Source organism: Antechinus flavipes, chromosome 3 (assembly GCF_016432865.1).
Source record: "Antechinus flavipes isolate AdamAnt ecotype Samford, QLD, Australia chromosome 3, AdamAnt_v2, whole genome shotgun sequence".
In the NCBI taxonomy this organism is placed as follows: domain Eukaryota; kingdom Metazoa; phylum Chordata; class Mammalia; order Dasyuromorphia; family Dasyuridae; genus Antechinus; species Antechinus flavipes.
Window position 1 is genome coordinate 509,793,581 of NC_067400.1, and position 19,558 is coordinate 509,813,138.

The 19,558-nt window shown below is 41.9% G+C and overlaps 1 protein-coding gene across 1 annotated transcript; it reads left to right on the plus strand.

Moving 5' to 3' along the window:
- Positions 1–3,303: 3,303 nt before the first annotated feature.
- Positions 3,304–19,101, plus strand: ANKK1 (ankyrin repeat and kinase domain containing 1). Its single transcript, XM_051986991.1, is given in 9 exon segments — positions 3,304–3,807; positions 6,700–6,994; positions 7,795–7,946; positions 8,378–8,427; positions 9,389–9,544; positions 14,194–14,312; positions 14,944–14,980; positions 15,828–16,184; positions 16,187–19,101. Coding segments are annotated over 9 exon segments (2,298 nt in total). The 5' UTR covers positions 3,304–3,619; the 3' UTR covers positions 17,131–19,101.
- Positions 19,102–19,558: the final 457 nt, after the last annotated feature.

Here is a 19,558-nt window from a genome sequence, read left to right on the forward strand (position 1 = left end):
AAAATAAAAAGCTTTATTTGAAAAATAAATCTTTCCTCCATCTTCATTCCTCTTCACCCCTCTGTAGCATTTGATGCTTTTGATCATTATCTCCTGCTGATCTTCCTGCTACACTCTTCAAATATCTCCACCTCCAGTTTCCATCTTTGCAATGACTGTCCTGTACAGGTACAGCTAGGTGATACAATGGCTAAAACGTTGAAATTGGAGTCAGAAAAACCTGAGTTTAAACCTGCCATAGATCCTCATCACTTTTGCTTTTTTTTTTTAAACTGGTTTGATTTGATTTTTCTTGTGCAGCGCAATAATTGTACAAATATTTGTATACATTAGGATTTAACATATATTTCTATCATGTTTAATATATATTCGACTACTTACCATCTAGGGGAGGGTGTGGGGGAAGGGAGGGAAAATTGGAATACAAGGTTTTGCAAGGGTTAATGTTGAAGAATTGTCCCTGCATATGTTTTGAAAAATAAAAAACTTTATTTGAAAAATAAGTCTTTCCTCCATCTTCATTCCTCTTCACCCCTCTATAGCATTTGATGCTTTTGATCATTATCTCCTGCTGGATACTCCTTCCTCTCTAGGTTTTCATGACACTGATTCTCATCTGGTTTTCAGTCTGGAACTTCATCAATGTCACATCCATTAACTATGCATACCTCTTGGAACATTATTTCTTTTCCAGCCGAACTATGTTACTTGCTATATGGAAGTTTCCTAGATTGACTTATCTACCTTTCTCTGAACGCCATTCCTGCATCTTCATTTTTGGACATTTTGAACTGAATATCCCATGGACATCTCAAACATAACACATTCCAAACAGAATTTATTATCTTTCTTCCACAAATCCTTCCCTCTTCTAAACTTTCCTGTAAAGATTGACACCACCATCCTCCAAGTCACCTGGGCTCAAACCTTAGTCTTTCTCATCACTTCATAAACTTATCCAAATATACAATCCCTTGCCAAATCTCATTGTTTCTACCTCCACAATATCTCTTCCATGCATCCCCTGCTCTCCATTCACATAGTCACTCTCCCTGGTTCAGACCCTCCTCATCACTCACTTGGTTGGACTACTACTGCAATCAATAGCTTTTCAACTAAGCTTCCTGCCTCATCACTCTTCCCATTCCATCTTCCGCTCATCTTCCCAAGTTATTTGCTAAAGAGTAGCTCAGACCATATCACCTTCCCTGTTCAGTAACTTCCAAAGTCTTCTCTGTTATTTCCATAATAATTTAAGATACCTTCCTTTGGTATTTGAAGTTCTTGCCAGGCTGGCATTCCAACTTTCCCATTTTCTTATACTTTGCTCCCCTCCATATGCTCTATGATCCAACAGCCCTGATCTTCCTGCTACACTCTTCAAATATCTCCATCTCCAGTTTCCATCTTTGCAATGACTGTCCTGTACAGGTACAGCTAGGTGATACAACGGCTAGAACGTTGAAATTGGAGTCAGAAAGACCTGAGTTTAAACCTGCCATAGATCCTCATCACTTTTGTCACACTAGGCAAATAAATTAATGTATTTTAGCCTAAGTTTCCTTGTCTACAAAATGCCTGCTCAATGAGTGGAGAAAGGACTTGAAGGAGAGAAGAAAGAATATGAAAATTAACAACAACAACAAAAAGCCTGAAGCTGAATTAGAATTCAGAGCTTCTGGATTCCAGGCCTAGCATTTTATTCACTATGTCTCCTAGCTGCCTCAAATATGGTAATTCCAAAATGTTAACCAAAATATGGTAATTAATTTCAGCTCAATAGAAATATTCAGTGTGAGTTCAAAAAATGCAGATTCTTCTTCTCCGCCCTTCCCCTCCTCCTTCCTTCTTCTTCACTTAATCTTCTTCCTTTTCTTTTTCTTTTCCTTCTACTTCAACTCTTTCTCCTCACTTTCCCCTTCCTTCTCCTCCTCTTTCTTCTTCCCCTACATCTTTTCTTCTACATCTCCCCCTTTTTTTTGGGGGGGGGAGGCGGGGGACATTGAGATAGCTGTAAATCTTCCATAAGAAATATAACAAGTATAAGTGTACTCTGATTCATTTAATATTGCAAAGATGTCAGGGCAGCACCTAGGCTATCCTTTGGTCATCCCCATCTTCTCCACATGACAGCCTCAACTTCTTTTCCAGTGATATATCTCTCAAATAATTCCTTTTATTTCACTTTTCAGGTACAAGTCATTGTCGCATTCTACTTTCTTAGTTCATCCTGTGAACTAGCCCAATACCTTTTGGGTTACCTGTCTTTCCAATTCTTCTAAAATTGTGCCATAACAGGACTTGGAGCCCCATTACTTCACTGAAGGGTTACATAAATAAAACAGTGATAAATTTAAAAATAAAGGGGTAAGCTTTGCCTCAGGCACATTGTTGAATCTGGTAATACAAAGAATAGCAAACACAGCTCCTTCACTCAAAGGATTTAAATTAAAAGAACAGGACAAAGGCCTTTGGGGTTTAGGTTGGGCTTTAGTGTTGGTCTAAGTAAGGAATGGAAAACGTGTCCTAGCCCAAACTGGCAAGCAGAAGTTCAGCCCAAGTGACTGACCCTATCAGGGCATTGAGTCACCCAGTCACCAGAGGTGAAAATCATTTCTGATTTTTTACCCAGTCTTCAAGCAGGCCTCCTTCTTCCCTTCTTTCCTAGACCCAGAGAGACAGGGTCTTCCCACTCCCAACTTCTGGGGTCTCCTGGGAAGGCTATTTTTTTCTGCCTTCTTTCTCAGGATGATTGCTCCTTGGACATAAACAGCTGAAACCCACTCTCTCTCCCTCCAACACAGCACCTCCCTCCAGTACCTGGATAGATACTCCGGATCAAAGCCACATTTTCTTCCACAGACCAGAAGCCTGGCCTTCCAAGCTCAAGCAACTTCCAGATAGAAACCTAAAACAGCTCTGGAAGAGGCTTTATTGAGCATCAGATCCAATCTCCCATTGTTTTAGGAAAGGGAAACAGAAGCCCAGGTGTATCAGGATCATATCTCTAGCCTTGGGAAGACCTTTGGAGGCCAAATAGTTCACATGACGTGCCCAACGTCAATCGGCGAGTAAGAAACAGAGGTGGACACGAATTCAAATCATTTTCTGGCTTCTTTCCACAGGGCCCTCAAGATCTCAGCCTAGGCCACGGGAATGCCAGTGCCGGCTTGGGGCCGGACTACTGACACTCCTATCTCCCACTCCGCCTTAATTGCTCACCTTGTCCCCGCCCAGAGGCTCTCTGCCTAGCCCCTCCCAGCCCAAAGACCATTCAGTGTTCAGGTCTCTGAGATTTTTTTCCCGAACAATCCCCGCCCCTAAGGTGCAGTCTCAGCTCCCACACCCTCGGAGGGACTGGGGGCTCCTCCAGGCATGCTACTCCTGGCCGATCGGGCTCCTCCTTTACCAGGGAAGGGAGGGTGTGGTGTTGTGGGGTGCAGTGCCGTGCGGACGCCTCCCCTCCTGGGTCCCCACCTTCGTGCACACAGTGGAAGCAGGAAGGACCAGGGCTCACCCCGGCGTGGCTGCTGCTAATGAGCTGGAGCATAGCGGAGGTCGCAGCTGCATCAGCGCGGGCCGTTCTGGGAGGCCCCGACTAGCCGGCCGGCCGGCCCTCATGGCCTTGGGGATGGAGCAGCGTCTGGGCAACCTGACCATCTTCAGCCAGGACGATTTCGAAGGAGACTGGCAGCGCGTGGCCAGCGGGGGCTTCGGGCAGGTGTTCCGGGTGCGGCACAAACGCTGGCGGACCGAGTATGCCATTAAGTGTTCTCCTTGCCTGCTGGCCGACTCCAGTCCCAACAGGTAGCCGCTCTTCCCGCCCTCCTCCCCTTCTCTCCAGCCTTTGAGCTTTCAATTTCCTGCTATCTCCCAAGAAGTGCCCCGGCGGAGATTGAGGCTCAGTGCTGAGGCTGGCTGTCTCTGAGGGCTCGGGACGTTGGACTTCCGTGCAATTTTAGGTCTTTCATCTCATCCTCCCAAACTTGCTCCCTCCCAAGATGATTTCTTCCATTTAATTGCAAGGTGATGGACTTGCTCTCTGTTTGACTAGCTAGAGATTCACAGCAACTCCTGGAGAATGAGGCCCATGAAGGAAATAGAGGGGAGAGCTGGACAGAAATCCCGAGTTAGGGAAAACTGACTTGGGGCATGACATCATTGGGATTGGCCCAGCTGACTCTGGGGACATTATTCTACTAAAGGGAACTATTCGTGCAAGTGACACTTTGTGAAGGGAGAAGCTCTGTGTTTGAGTGGGTACATATACATATGTAGCTGCTGGGTGTGGGAGAGGGGCTCCATGTGGCCTTCTGTGCAACCTACCCAGGTAGGGGCTCCTGAGGCTGCTGAAGAACAGACCCTTGTAGACACACCCAGCTCTTAGCAAAGATCTACAAGTCAAAGCCTGTAGCATCTTATTATCTGTTTTCACACATCTCTTCCACCAGCTGTCTATCTGCATGTTTTTGCTACTCTTTGCTCTGTCATCTTTTTTTCCTCTTGACTTTTTCTCTAGCACTCCCTCTCTGTCTATTCTTTGCTTGGTGTTTCTTATGAATAAACCATGTGCCTGCTCTGTATGAGGAAATATTTGAGAGATTTAAGTCTGATCAGCCTAATCACCTAGTCTTCCCAGGGCTCCTTGATCCTAGTAGACCCCTCCCTGGACATCTGTCCTGTGGAACTGGAGAGGACTGGATATCTTGTGTTAGTCTCTTTGCTGTTTCCCAGTCTACTTCATCACGTTCTCTTTTGTCACTGGCCAAACCCCCCAGGATCTAGCCATAAGGCTGTTAGACATTGACCAGACGCTTTTGTTACCCTCACATTATCCATGTATCGTAATCTTAGAGTAGATTGGTACAACCTGAGACTCTCCCAGTAAGTCTGAGGATAGATGAACTTGTTAATACTTGGTACTTCACCCTCCTCTTTCCCCACATTATCATTAATCCCATTGACTTTGGGGTGGAGTCTAATTGTTCTGCAACGCCCAAGTTATTTTTCTGCCCCTGAAATTGAGAATGAAGGAGATTCAATGCCTGACAGAAGAGAGTCTGTAGTTTACCATGAGAGACATCCAATTCTTCCTCCTTTTTTATTCCTGTCATCTTTTGGGTAAGACTTTTGGTAGTAAGTGGAAAGAGTGCATTTTCTCCATCCTTATGATCCTAATAAAGCAAAAATAGAAATAAGCCTCAAACTCTGGGATACAATTGTCCCTGGAGCAAAGAGGAGTGCATGTGTTGGGGGAAGAGGAGTGGACACAGAAAACTTAGTAGTTAGAGGAGCAAACACATTGATGGGATAAAGTAGAGAACATGAAAAGCCTTGTCCAATCAGCTAATAATAATGATTAACATTTATATTAAAAGTTTAGATTTTACACCACATTTTCATATAGCATAGGTTCTAAAGATATTAGTGTTGTCCCCATCCATAAGGAAAGTGGAGACTTCTATCTAGATGATGTCATCTTTGATGGCTTCTAAGAAGGATAAACATGGAAAAGGGATGGTTTTCCAAATTTGAGAAGTTGCTGGCTGGGTCTGACTCTTCCATGAGGTCTGGAAAGTTAAAGACTTTGTGGAATTTTGAGAAGGATCACTTAGAGAGAAATTTGTATTTCTGGATCTCTTTTTCCCTTTCCAGATCTCTGTAATTTTGTATTATATAATCTATAGTTCTATCATCCCATGATCTAAGGTGATCACAAACATTTCTTCAGGCTATCTCTAGTTAGCTCTGGTGATTCTATCACCTTTGGACCCTGCCCCTTTTTGGGGCTCGCCATGGGCACTGTGAAAATTACATTATTATGTACAATCATCCTACTATTATATAAATGCTTGTTTTATTTCATATGTTAAAAATGAAATAAATATTTTTTTAAAATTGTAATTAAGATGAAAAACATTTTGTCAGTTGTTTTTTATCTCCATCTCCTCCAGTTTCCAACTCAATGTGTGTGTGTGTGTGTGTGTGTGTGTGTGTGTGTATAAAGCATATCTTTTCTTTATGCATCACAGACTTAAAGAATATTAGGGGAAAAGCTTTAGTTTCCTAATAATGATAGCTAACATTTATGTAGTACTTTAAGGCTAGCTAAACACCTGACAAATTATCTCATTGAATCTTCACAGTGATCTTTCAAGATAGTTTCTAGTATTGTCACTATTTTATGAGGAATGATGATTAAGAAACTGAGGCAGGCAGCACTTGTTGGTGGTCACACAGTTAGTGCCTGAGGACAGATTTAAATTTGTCCCAGTTCCTATAGTGAGGTAGTGGCAGTGTTGGAACTAGATCCCAAATTTCATGATTCCTAGCCCTATAGACTTTTTACTCTCTATTAAGCACTCCAACACAAAACATATTGTAACATAGCTAATCATGTGATGAATGAAATAGATAAACATACTGCTGTAGTTCAGATAAAAGGGAATCACTTTCATCTGGGGGTGATCAGGGAAGTCTTGCCCTTATTTTTTTGCATTATTCTCCTTGTAGCACCAATCACTTTGTATTGTTATATATGTGTGTGTATGTGTGCTTTACCTCCACAACTAGACTTTTAAGCCCCTGAAGGGGACTATATTTTTAATGGCTTTACATTCCACATAACCTAGAACGGTGCCTTGATATTTTGTCAATCTATTGATTAATTCATTAACTCTCTTCTCCATTCCTTTGTAGCTCAGACATGAAGTGCCTTATTGATGAAGCAACCAAAATGGAAAAGATCAAATTCCAGCACATTGTCTCCATCTACGGAGTGTGCCAGCAGCCCCTGGGCATTGTGATGGAATTCATGGCCAAGGGCTCCCTAGAGAAGATGCTGCCCACCCATAGCCTGTCCTGGCAGCTCAAGTTTCGAATCATCCATGAGACTGCCTTGGCCATGAATTTCCTTCATAGCATTAAGCCACCTCTGCTCCATCTGGACCTCAAACCAGGCAACATCTTGTTGGATAGCAACATGCATGCCAAGGTGAAGGGCCCCCTGCATTCTCCACTTTCTTGATCTACCCATCTCCCATCCCCAGAGAAGGGAGATTTGCAGAAGGTAGTACATGGGAAATATCTAGAGGATACCCGAGAACTGACTTAATTAAGGATTTTCATTCATCTCCCAAAATATGTGTCTTAAAGTCCAAAGTAGAATTAATGCAGAGACAGCATTGTTAACCCTACTTTGGGTTTTAAGACACACACTTGCAAGAGGACCTACTGGAGGCAGAGAATATGTTTGAAAAACAGACTATGTCTGGCGTATTTTTGATTGGGCATCTGGAGATGTGGGTGGTAATATAGAGTACCTCATTGGCATATGATGTATGGCTCTGGCCTATTTGTCACCCTCTGAGTTCTAGTTTCTAAGTGTGAGAATACTGCTATCCTTTCTTATTTCCCAAGTGTGAGTAAATGAAAGTCTCTGAGAAATCCTTTTTGGTGAGGAGAAGTAGGAGAAATAGGAGTGGTGTAAGTATACGGTTTATCATAGTTGGTATCCCTTCAAAGAAAATAGCATTTCTAAGTGCTGTGGGAACTGTGGTAGGATTATTATTATTATTATTACTACTGATGTAATATCCTTAGCTATTTTAGCCTTTTGCTATAGATACTGGGATGAATGAATGGGTTGATCAATAGTCAGTGGACAGGGTGGGTGGCCAATGGGGTGGGGATAGGGTGAATGGGCCAGGGGGACAGGTACAACAGGTATGTATGGTAACTAGTCACCATCCTAGCTCCCATCACCCATCCATATCTCTATGATTCCTTTACCAGATTTCAGACTTTGGCTTATCCAAGTGGATGGAGCAGTCAACACGGATGCAATACATTGAGAGGTCAGCTCTTCGGGGCACACTCAGTTATATTCCCCCTGAAATGTTTCTGGAGAGCACCAAAGCACCTGGTCCCAAGTATGATGTGTATAGGTAAGGGAAAAACGGGAATTTTTAAATTAATTTTGAATTTTGGAGGCTCCATCGAATCTTTTTGCATTTCTATCATTCTAATAATTCTTTTTTTAGTCCTAGAGCTGAAAGCCATTCTTTGATGAGATAGTATATAGTAAATGTACTGTTCTGAGGTTCAAGCCGAGCTACTTACCACATTCCCCACTTGGTCAGCTGGCCCTCTGCACTTGGGCAGCTTTTTGGCCAGTTCTTGGGACTGAAATAGAACTAATATCCCAGCTCTACTTTCCGGGGGCATGTGGGATGCACAGATCTGGGGCTGGGAGTGGGCAGGGAGGAAGGGCTGGTTTTTCATGATTGATTCTGACTCTTCCATGAGATCCAGAAAGTTGAAGACATTATGGATTCTTGAGAAGAGTCGCTTAGGGAGAAACCTCTATTATTCACAGCTTTGGAATCGTCGTTTGGGAGATTCTTACTCAGAAGAAGCCATACCCAGGTAGTATACTGGGGGCTGCCACCATGGGTTCTATAGGGTATGGAACCTTGGGACAGAGTCCTGGAGGATGGTGGCTGGGGTGGGGTATCACAGAGAAGAGATCATGGGCTTTTATTGGGTAGATATAGTAGGTGACATCTCTTCATAGGACTCCCCTTCTTCATATATCTCTGTCCTGAGCTTCCCTGCCTCCCCCCCATTTTAAAGATACCTTTTTAAAAGCTTTATATATGGTCTCCTCCTAAAAAATTATATGAGAGATATCCTTTTAAGTCCTTCTGTCTTCTGCCCCTCTTTATAACTCTATTTATCCTCTCTCACCCTATCTTCCCCTAGTCACAACCTCCCTGTCTCCTGGGATAGGAATGATCAAGTGGGAGTGAGATTGGGGGCTCAGAGAAAGAATTTGATATCAGAGCTGGAGGAGGGGAGAGTTATGAGGCTCCAGGAGGAAACAGGTGAATCCTGACCTGGTTTTCCCTAAATCAGAGCACATTCCTTAGGAAAGAAAGGAGGGAGAAAAGTTAAAATGTACTTCAAACCCACAGGCTTTCTAGTTGCCGGTTTTAACCCAACTTTCCTGCCCCTCAAAGAGTTTCCTCCACCCTCCACCCCCCCAATAACTCCCACCCAGCAGCTGAGAATATAGAATGTCTCAAAATCTTCAAAAAATAGCAAAGTGAGAAAATTAAGGCTTTAAAGAAAACAGTTTTTGGCATATTTGTTTCCATGTGCATTGGTACCATCTCCTTTAGGTTATAAGGATGCATAGGGCATTGCTATTGTTTGGGACTGACCTTCTAGCCTTGGTAACATCTAGAAAAATTGGGATGGAGAACTCATCTAGCCAAAGGCAGTCCTTGGTCCTTGCTTACTCTCTGGAGATATGAGGCCTCAGACTCCCTCTATCACCTTCCTTCCCTGCTTCACTAGCACAGTCCCAGTCTATGGTCTCCCTCAGGGTTCAACATGATGACCATTATCATTCGTGTGGCTGCTGGTACCCGACCCTCCCTGCAGCCTATCTCAGATGAGTGGCCAGGTGAAGGGCAGCAGATGGTAGACCTGATGAAGCGCTGCTGGGACCAGGACCTTAAGAAGAGGCCATGTTTCACAGGTAATCATCAATATTTCCAATTGTGTCTGCCTATGATAAACATCCTTCCATCCATATTTATGAATATATCATCTTAAGATTTACAAAGTGATGTACATAGAGACATATATGTATATGTGTGTGTTTTATGTGTATATAGATAGATTTGTATACACACTATATATATATATATATTTGTACAGTTATTACTATTTTACAGATGAAAAAACTGAGAATGAGAGGTTAATGCTTAACCATGGATCCCGGGTGTATTAGGTGGGATTTGGACTGAGTTTTCCTTAATTCAGACCTCTTGCCACTCTCCTGTGGAGCTTATTTAAAGGTTAGGAGCTAGTTTATTTATAATCTCGTTCTTTATGCCTAGGTCATGGACCCATTTTGATCTTATCTTGGTATATGGTGTTAAGTGTGGGTCCATGCCTAATTTCTGCCATACTAATTTCCAATTATCCCAGCAGTTTTTATCAAATAATGAATTCTTTTCCCAGAAGTTAGGGTCTTTGGGTTTGTCAAACACTAGATTGCTATAATTGACTATTCTGTCTTGTGAACCTAACCTATTCCACTGATCCACTATTCTATTTCTTAGCCAACACCAAATGGTTTTGGTGACTGCTGCTTTATAATATAATTTTAGATCAGGTACAGCTAGGCCACCTTCATTTGATTTTTTTTTCATTAATTCCCTTGAGATTCTCGACTTTTTATTGTTCCATATGAATTTTGTTGTTATTTTTTCTAGATCATTAAAATATTTTCTTGTAAGTCTGATTGGTATAGCACTAAATAAATAGATTAGTTTAGAGAGTATTGTCATCTTTATTATATTCGCTCGGCCTATCCAAGAGCACTTAATATTTTTCCAATTATTTAAGTCTGACTTTATTTATATGGAAACTTTTTTGTAATTTTGCTTATATAATTCCTGACTTTACTTTGGTAGATAGATTCCCAAATATTTTATGCTATCAACAGTTATTCTGAATGGAACTGTTCGGTTCTGCAAACATATATTGTATCTAGGATATACTGCAACATATCTAACATATATAGGACTGCTTGCCATCTAGGGGAGGGGGTGGAGGGAGGGAGGGGAAAAATCGGAACAGAAGTGAGTGCAAGGGATAATGTTGTAAAAAAAATTACCCTGGCATGGATTCTGTCAATATAAAGTTATTATAAAATAAAATAAAATAAAGGTTTTGGAGCTGAGCCAAGGCTGCCTAGAGGGAAGAGTTGTAGTAATGAGTCAAGATAAGATAACTATCTTAGTGACCTACTGTAGGATGTATGGTTTTCCATAGGATTCCTGAAGTTGAATTCAGCTAATTCTTATCATTAAGACAGGACTGGCCAGTCTAGCTTAACAGTACTCAGGTTATGGGATGTAAGTTCAATTTAACCAGTATCTATTATGCTCAAACTTCATAGAAATCATCATGGTAGGTACCAGGGAAATAAAAACAGATATGAATGAATGAATGAATGAATGAATGAATAAAGCATTTTGTAGGATTTAACTATGTAAACAAAACAAAAAACTGTGCTAAGCACTAAAGACAGTCTCTGCTCTCAAGGATCCCATATACTAATGGGAAAGACAATACATATGGAAGGTTTCAACTACAAGTTAGATGGGGGAAAGCCCATGGTCCTTAGGGGGCAGCACAAAGCAGATGTTAATTTCTCTTTTTTAATTTCATTCCCACTGATAAAATCATATCAAAGGTGACACAGTTCTCAAAGAGCTTACAATATAAAGGGTAGGACAAGATTACAAATGGCTATGATACAAGAGAGAGAAGGAATTGCATAAAGTATCAGGAGAAATTTAAGACAGGAGAGACAGTTTTTACCTGGACTTCATGGAGAATAGACACAGCAAAGTTAGTTCTGGAAGGGAAGCAGAGATTTCAAATGGCTGCGATGACAGAGCTTAGAAGGTGTCAATTCTAGGCAAGGGGAGAGGGAACAAAGAGTAGATATAGGGAGGATAAGTTGAACATAATGGAAGGAACAGGTGTCCAAGTTGGTTGGAAAGCTTGATGGAGAATAGAATGAGGTAAAACTAGTTGTTTGAAGCCAGATTTTGTAAGAGCTTGAATGCCAAGTTCAGGAGTTATTTTCTTCCATAGATACTGAGAGGCTATTGTGTCACTTCATTTCAATGTCTGAGTTTCCTTATCTATAGATAGCTACTAAAACTGTTACTTCATTGGCCTGGAGAATACCCCAATGAGGAAACACTCTTTTTCTATGCAGAGCAGTTCTTTGTTTACAATTTATATTTTTAGTTATTTCCTTAGGGCATTGGTCAAACAGCCAACTGTGTCATAGGTTAGACTGGAAGTGAGGTCTTCCTCTATTTACTAAGCTACTTTGGCTCCCTGGAATGAAGGTAATTAAAACCTTATCTCTGGAATGTAAATAATCATACTTGCACTGCCTACCTCGCATGATTGGTATTGGGAAAGCATTTTTTCCCCCACATCTTAGTGACTATTATCAATTGGGAATAATTTCCCTCCTTTCTCAATGTCATGTTTACATTCTCTCTCCATCTCTAATCCTAATCCTGCCCTCATTCATGTTAGACTTCTGTCTTCATATGAAAGCTCCCTATGGTAGTCTAACTTACAAATTCCTCATTCTGCTCAATTCCCATATCTAAAGTATACACAGAGATGATCATACTTTAATCTTAATCATGGCACTCATAACTATCCTATTTCCATTTTCATGAACTCTACAAGTATTTTATCTGATCAGTCTTTTACCATTCCATCTTTTCCTATGCCTTTATGAATCCTGAAACTGTTTTTCATACTCATTATGACTTCTACTGCCTCTGCCTCTCAGTTCTTTCCTCAGCTATCACTCCTGCATTAGTTATATACTTCTCCTTTCTCTCTTGATCCATTAATGAACCAATTAGATTCTATAATCTCTTCTACTGTCAAATCTGACCTCTCTTTGTCCTTTCACCAATCATACCTTACCATATCATAATTGTGGGTTTCTCCTTTGCTCACATTAATATGTTATTGATTAGTTGGGGGAGGGGGATCACAAAACCACATTGATCAGGTTTATATTTATATTGCATAAACTCAAACACCTTCCTAATCTGTTAGTTATTATGCTTAACACAATGGTCATTCTAAACCTTTTCATCTCTCCTCAAACCTTCCATGGCCCCTCTTGAATTTTACTTTCTAAACTGAAAAACTTATCTCTTATATTACCAGGATGGGGGACAGAAAGAGAGGGAGAGGGAGAGAGGGAGGGAGGCAGGGAAAGGGAGAAAGGGAGAGAAGAGAGGAAAGAGGGAGGAAAGGAGGGGAAGAAAAGGGAGGATAAAGGAGAGAGGAAGAGATCATTCTTTAAGCCTCAGAGTTTGGCACCACTGAACTGGATGGCCTCAGAAGCCTCTTCCAACTCAAAAATCTGACTCTTCTCTTCTCCCATTCATGTCACATAATTCATACAGCTTCCCCTTCTTTACTCCTGTCTTGAATGAAGATTTAACTCTTCATCTTGACAAGCCCAATTCTACTACATGTACTCTCAATATCATCCTGTCCTTTCTTTTCCAGCATAATCTCCTCGTCATTATACTTTAATTTATCTTTGATCTTTTCCTATCTACTGGTTTCTTTCCTGCTGCCCATTCCCATATCTCTTCCATCCTTAAAAGAAGAAAAATTTCTGCTCTCTTCTAGCTATCATCCATTTAGCTTTCTACCTAAACGCCTTGAGAAAACTTTCTATATCAGGTGCCTCCCTCATTAGGAAAGCATTTTATAAACCTCAGTGTGTCATGTAAATGTAAGTAATTATTTTAATTAAAATGATTATGATGATGAACAGAGTGGCAATATGATCAGAACAATGCATTACAGAGATCATTGGGTCAGCAGTGTGTAGTTCTGACTAGAGAAGCAATGTCCTGGAGGCAAGGGAATTGGTAAGAGAAGAGGCAGCTAGGTGGTGCATTGGATAGAGTGCCAGATCTGAAGTCAGGAATATTCATCTTCCTGAGTTTCCCAGTTTCCTCATCTATAAAATGAGCTGAAGGACTGTTATATATTCTATATACACATACATGTATGTGTGTACACATTATTTCCTCCTACAGAATGTCTCTTTCATTTGAAAAAATTTTGTCTTTACATGTCCAGTCCAAGTAAAGTGCCTGGAATGTAGTAGATGCTTAACAAATATTTGTTAATTTGTTGAATGGAGGTTTATCATAGAATTTTAGTGTTAGAAGATACCTTGGAGACTTTCCAATTCACATACCCTATCCCCCTCCACTTAACAGATTCAATTTAACACAAACAGTTAATTATCTATTATAGAATAACAGTCATTACTCCAGGCATTGGAAACATAAAGGCAAAAACAGAACATTTCCTTTTCTGGAAATTAATTCCCAAATGGGGAAACCACATAGCCTGTTAGTGGCAGAGCTGGGATTAGAATCCCAGTCCCCCGGACATTTTTGTAAAATATATGCTTACATGCATGTATAGGTAATTGGGATATGTATGTATATGCAAAGCATGTGTGTTAGGGGATTCAAGAAGAAATATGGGGTAGATGGGGGACACATAAGCAGTAATTTCCCTTTCTCTTCCATTAAATAGATATCACTATTGAGACAGACATGCTGCTATCCTTGCTCCAGAACCCTGTAGTAGACCTGGAGAAAGAGTCCTTGATCAGAAAGACATCTTCTAAACCTTCTCTGTGCAAGGTCCAGGAGGTAAGAAGGGGTTTCAGAGCATGGGACCAGCCTTCCTATGCTAGTAGAACATTTTGTTTTGGTGCCCAGGATTCTTGAGAAGAGAAGTTTCTCTTTGCAGGATCAAGGAAGCAAATGAGAGATCCCCAAAGAGATGGGATCACCTAGAACTCTCCCTATATATGTATATATTGGGTGGGATGCCATACCTGGTTCTGCTATAAGAGCATACTTGATGAAGATAACCCCAGGGGCCCCTTGGGAAACTATTCCTCTCCTGCATTCTAATCAACATTACTCACCTTCCTTGTTGGAAAGCTCAGCTCTGGGCACTGGGGGATGTTTAACATGTGTGCTTCCTGCTGAGCCAAGAAATATAATTTAATAAACTACTCATGTAAAAGAGCCTAGGTTCCTCTTTCCCATCTAGTTTACCAACAACAGAAAGGTATGCTCTGTCCTTTGTTCTTTTGGGATAGCCAATGGAAGGAACAGTTCAATTTCTAATTTACAAGAAGTTTAGAAATTACTAATAAAAAGTAGAAATAAAGGTCTTTATAGGAGGCAGGAAGTGCTGGTGGGCTGATAAAACATTGATTGGCAAACTGGTCTCTCATTTTTTTTTTTTTTTAATATTGCTTCTGCTGCCTAGATCAGTAGAGAAGTCAGCCAGGAACTGACAGAGAGTGGTAAGTACAGGGCCCTTCAGACCCAATTAAATGATTCAGAGAAGGGTGAGAAATGGAATTCTTTCACTGGGCTCCATCTTGCATACTTTTTCCATTTAGTTACTTCAAGGATTGCTTGCTGTATATAAAACAAGGATATGGTGGGGCTTTGGACACTTGGCTGATTAGCACAATAGCCATTTTTTTTTTTTTTTTTGTTTATTTGAGGGAGGAAGGTTGCAGTTTGGTGAGGCAATTGAGTTAAGTGACTTGCCTTGAGTCACATAACTCATCTGTCTGAGAGTCTGAGGTCAGATTTGAACTTGGATCCTCCTGACTTCAGGGCCAGTACTCTATCCATTGGGCCATCTAGTTGCACTCTTCCCCTCCCACTCCTACACCTTCCCCCTTGGGGGGATGGGGGCACAATAGCCTTTTGCCACATTGGTCCCATTCTCTTAGGATTTGAATGAGGCAGTATGGATAGAAACCCATCCATTCTGTTGACTCAGTATTCTCTATCTCTTTTGATAGTAGAACTAGAGGAAATGGAACTCTAATTATAGCAAAAGAGATTAGATTAAACAACAGGAAGAACTATCAGACTTAGAGCTATAACATGCTAGAGTGGAATGTGTGTTGTAAATTTATCATTTTTAGAATTCTGTCCATTCCTTTTAGTCTTTCCAGAGTAAAGAATAGCCCTGTAGGGAAATGAGGGCTCTCTGGATCTCAGTTTCCCTATCATTAAGATGAAGGGAATAGACTATTGATCTCTCAAGTCCCTTTCCATTGCTAAGTTCTGTGATCCTGTGGCAAAATGGGCAGAATGGCTGTCCTGGGGCCTCAGATACCTTCTTTTCTTCAGACTCAAGTGAATCTCTGAAGCGGCTACTCCAGTTATCTGACAGTGAGAGCTTGGTCTCAAGCATGGAAGAGCTGGCCATCTATGAGAACAATGTGACTCTCCTCCACTTCCTGGTGACTGAGGGGAATGTGGAGAAGGTGAGGCTGCTGTTAAGGCAGGAAGTAGATGTGGACTGCCAGACAGTTGAGGGCTACACGCCCCTCATCATTGCTGTGCAAGATCAGTTCTCTGACCTCTGCATGTTGCTACTCAGCCAAGGAGCCAATCCCAACCTGGTTGATGAGGATGGCTGGGCCCCACTCCACTTTGCTGCCCAGAATGGGGATGACCGTATTGCTCGCCTCCTCCTGGACCACGGTGCCAGGTTGATGCCCAGGAGCACGAGGGCTGGACTGCTCTTCACCTAGCTTCCCAGAACAACTTTGAGAACGTGGCCCGGCTCCTTGTCTCCCGTCATGCTAACCCCAACCTTCCAGAAGGGGAGGGGAAGTCTCCACTGCATCTGGCTGCCTACTTTGGTCATGTTAGCTTGGTGAAGTTGCTTATTGGCCAGGGCGCCCAACTAAATGCCCAACAGAGGAACCTCAGGACCCCACTGCACTTGGCTGTGGAACAGGGTAAGGTCCGTGCAATCCAGCACCTGCTGAAGAGTGGGGCTGCCACTGACATGATTGACCAAAATGGCTATACCCCACTGCATACAGCTGTTGCCAAAGACAAGTATCTTATCTGCAGTATGCTGCTCAAGTATGGAGCCAACACTGAGTTGAAGACTCAGCAGGGCTGGACCCCTCTACATTTGGCAGCCTTCCAGGGCCACCTGGAGATTCTCCGTCTGTTGCATGAGAATAATGCCCAGCTGGATGCTCAGGGGGGCAAGGACTGGACTCCACTTCACTTGGCAGTACGCCAAGGGGAGGACGCAGTGGTTTCCTTCCTCCTGCAAGGTGGAGCTGATCCCAACATGGCTGAGCAGTCTGGCTGGACACCATTACACTTGGCTGTTCAGCGAGGTGCATTTTTGAGTGTCATCAACCTCCTGGAGTACCGGGCAGATGTAAATGCTTCCAACAAGGTAGGCTGGACACCTGTGCACTTAGCAGCCCTTAAGGGCAACACTGCTATCCTCAAGGTGCTGATCAAGGCTGGTGCCAGACTGGACATTCAGGATGCTACTGGCTGCACAGTGCTACAATTGGCAATCCGAAACCAGAAACAGAATGTAATCTCCTTCCTGAAGGACAAGGACCCTCTCACTCCATGTCTGGCTAGTGTTGAATCAGAGACCATGCAGGAGGCTTGACCTCCTGTTCCCTGAATGAATGGAGATCCCTTTAGACCCATTTGGAAGCCTGGGAAGGGCAATGAATATAGAACTGGTCCCCATCCATTCTCAGGAACAGTTTCCCAGAGAAAGTGAAGCTGGAAGCCAAAAACAACCTAAGGTGGAAGAATCTTGAAGCAGATCCTGAAGCTTGAAGAGGAGCCAGTTTCTCCTCTCTTCTTCTTTCACCAAACACCACCTTAAATCTGCTATAGATTCTGGGCATTAATCTCTACCAACGAAGAGTGATTCTCATGTCATTGACATTGGGACTGCAGTTACATTTCTAATTGTTCTCCCTGCCTCAAATTCCTCCTTCCTCTAGTTCCTCCTCCCACCAACTTCCAACACGATTTTCCTAAAGCCTAAATCCTTCTACCTCTCTTCTTTAATCAACAAATCCCAGGACTTCTTATTATATCTAGTATCAAATCTTTGAAACATAAAACTTTTCATAATCTGGCTCCATCTCACCTTTCCAGACTTACTACACATTGCTTCCTAAATTTGCCCTCTTTCTGATTCTCACACATAACACTTCACAACTCTCCATTATTCATCTCTGTGCTGTTGTTCTGGCTTTGCCTCATACCTGCTCCATACCCCTCCTTTACTTACCTCTGCTTCCTGGAATCACTGATTTCCTTCAAATCTCCTGTCAGGCATCCGCTTCTACTGAAACCCCTTTCCTAGTCTTCCCCCTTCCCCATGACTTCTTCTGGCCCTCAGGCTGCTTTGTGTCTTCTCTGCATGGAATTTGTATATGCCAGTATTTGTGTCTGTAGTCATTTTGGCTAGAAGATAAGCTTCTGAAGGCTACATATTTGGTTTTTTTTTTTTTTTCCTTTTCTTTTTCTTTTTTGCTGAGGCAGTTGGGGTTAAGCAACTTGCCCAGGGTCACACAGCTAGGAAGTATTAAGTGTCTGAGATCAGATCTGAGTTCAGATCTTCCAGACTTCAGGGCTGGTGCTCTATCCACTGTGTCATTTTTGTCTTTGAATCTCAGAGGGTGGATTATACCAGGTATTTGACAATTAGTTGTTGATTGGTTGGTTAGTTAGAGCCAATCTGTTACATCTGGAGTCCAATTGTGTGATCCTGCCTCCTTTGCATATTTAGTTGGGTATTCCTGGGCAAGCCTAAATTTCAATTTCCCAAAATACAATGAATGGAGATAGTAATATATGGTTTATACATCTTCCAAAACTGTTGGGAGTTGTTGTTAACTTTAAATAACAATAAATCAGCAAAGACTCCTTGCTTTCAGCCCAGTCATTTTCCCATAATTCCTTTCTAATGTTTAGGGCAGCTTTCTTTCTAGATCCAAGTGCCTCTAGGAGCTTCATGCTTTCAATTGAATAATGGAGGATTCTGAGGCAATCTCACTTTGTATGTGTGTATAAGCTATATGTACATTATATATGTATGTATATGTATATATATATAATGTTATATATTATACATAATATATAATACACACTTATTATATATATATGTGTATAGATAGATATCCACATATGCACATAATTCAGAAGAATGGTACAAGGGAAAAAAAAGTAGTGGGTCTGTAGCCAAAAGACCTGAATTCAAATCCTATCTGTTCCTTACTAGTTGTATGACTTTGGGCAAATCTTCCTGGGTCTCAGTTTCTTCCTCTGTAAGATGAAAAAGTTGGATGAGATGGACTTTTATTTCCTTCCAGCTTTTGAGCTCTCTCCTCACCCTATAGCTGTGGGCATTTCTTCCTCATGCCCAGGTGCCACTGCTGCCCAGGTCTCTTGGAGCACCTTTCCACAAACTGGCTCTGATCTGGAATGTGCCTTTACTTGGATTGCTCATCTTGTTACCTGCCTTTTCTGTCCTTTCCCTGACCTCACTGTGTACTTGATTCTGGTATGCACTTTGGATCCAGATGTTCATTTTCATTTTAATAAAACAATGTTTCTGTTATATTAATAATGAAAGCTCCATTTATATAGCACATCTGGAAGCTGTTCATCACCTTGGAGGTGGAGAACTTTGGACGAAGTGGATATGGAGACCTGAAAGTTAAGACGATGGGTGGTTCCTGGAATAGTGGAGGGTTGACACGCCCATGCTCAGTGTGCTGTTTGTATTTTGGGGGATTTCCCCATCCCACTCACAATCTCAGCTGCCTGTCATGCATGCATCACTGCCACCCAGCCCAGCCTGTCTAACAGGTCTTGGGAGAAAGGAAGCCAAGAAACTAGAAGTAAAGAGAAGGATTGGACAGAATAGGGCTGCCTTTCTAGCTCAGCTGCTTCACTATTTTTTTTTTCCCTCTTTCCTCTCTTCACCTAAATGGGTGTAGACTTGTTAATACCTGCCCAGCCCTTTATAGGACATTGGGTTCAACTTCTAAACAAAGGGTTTGGTGGTGGCAAAG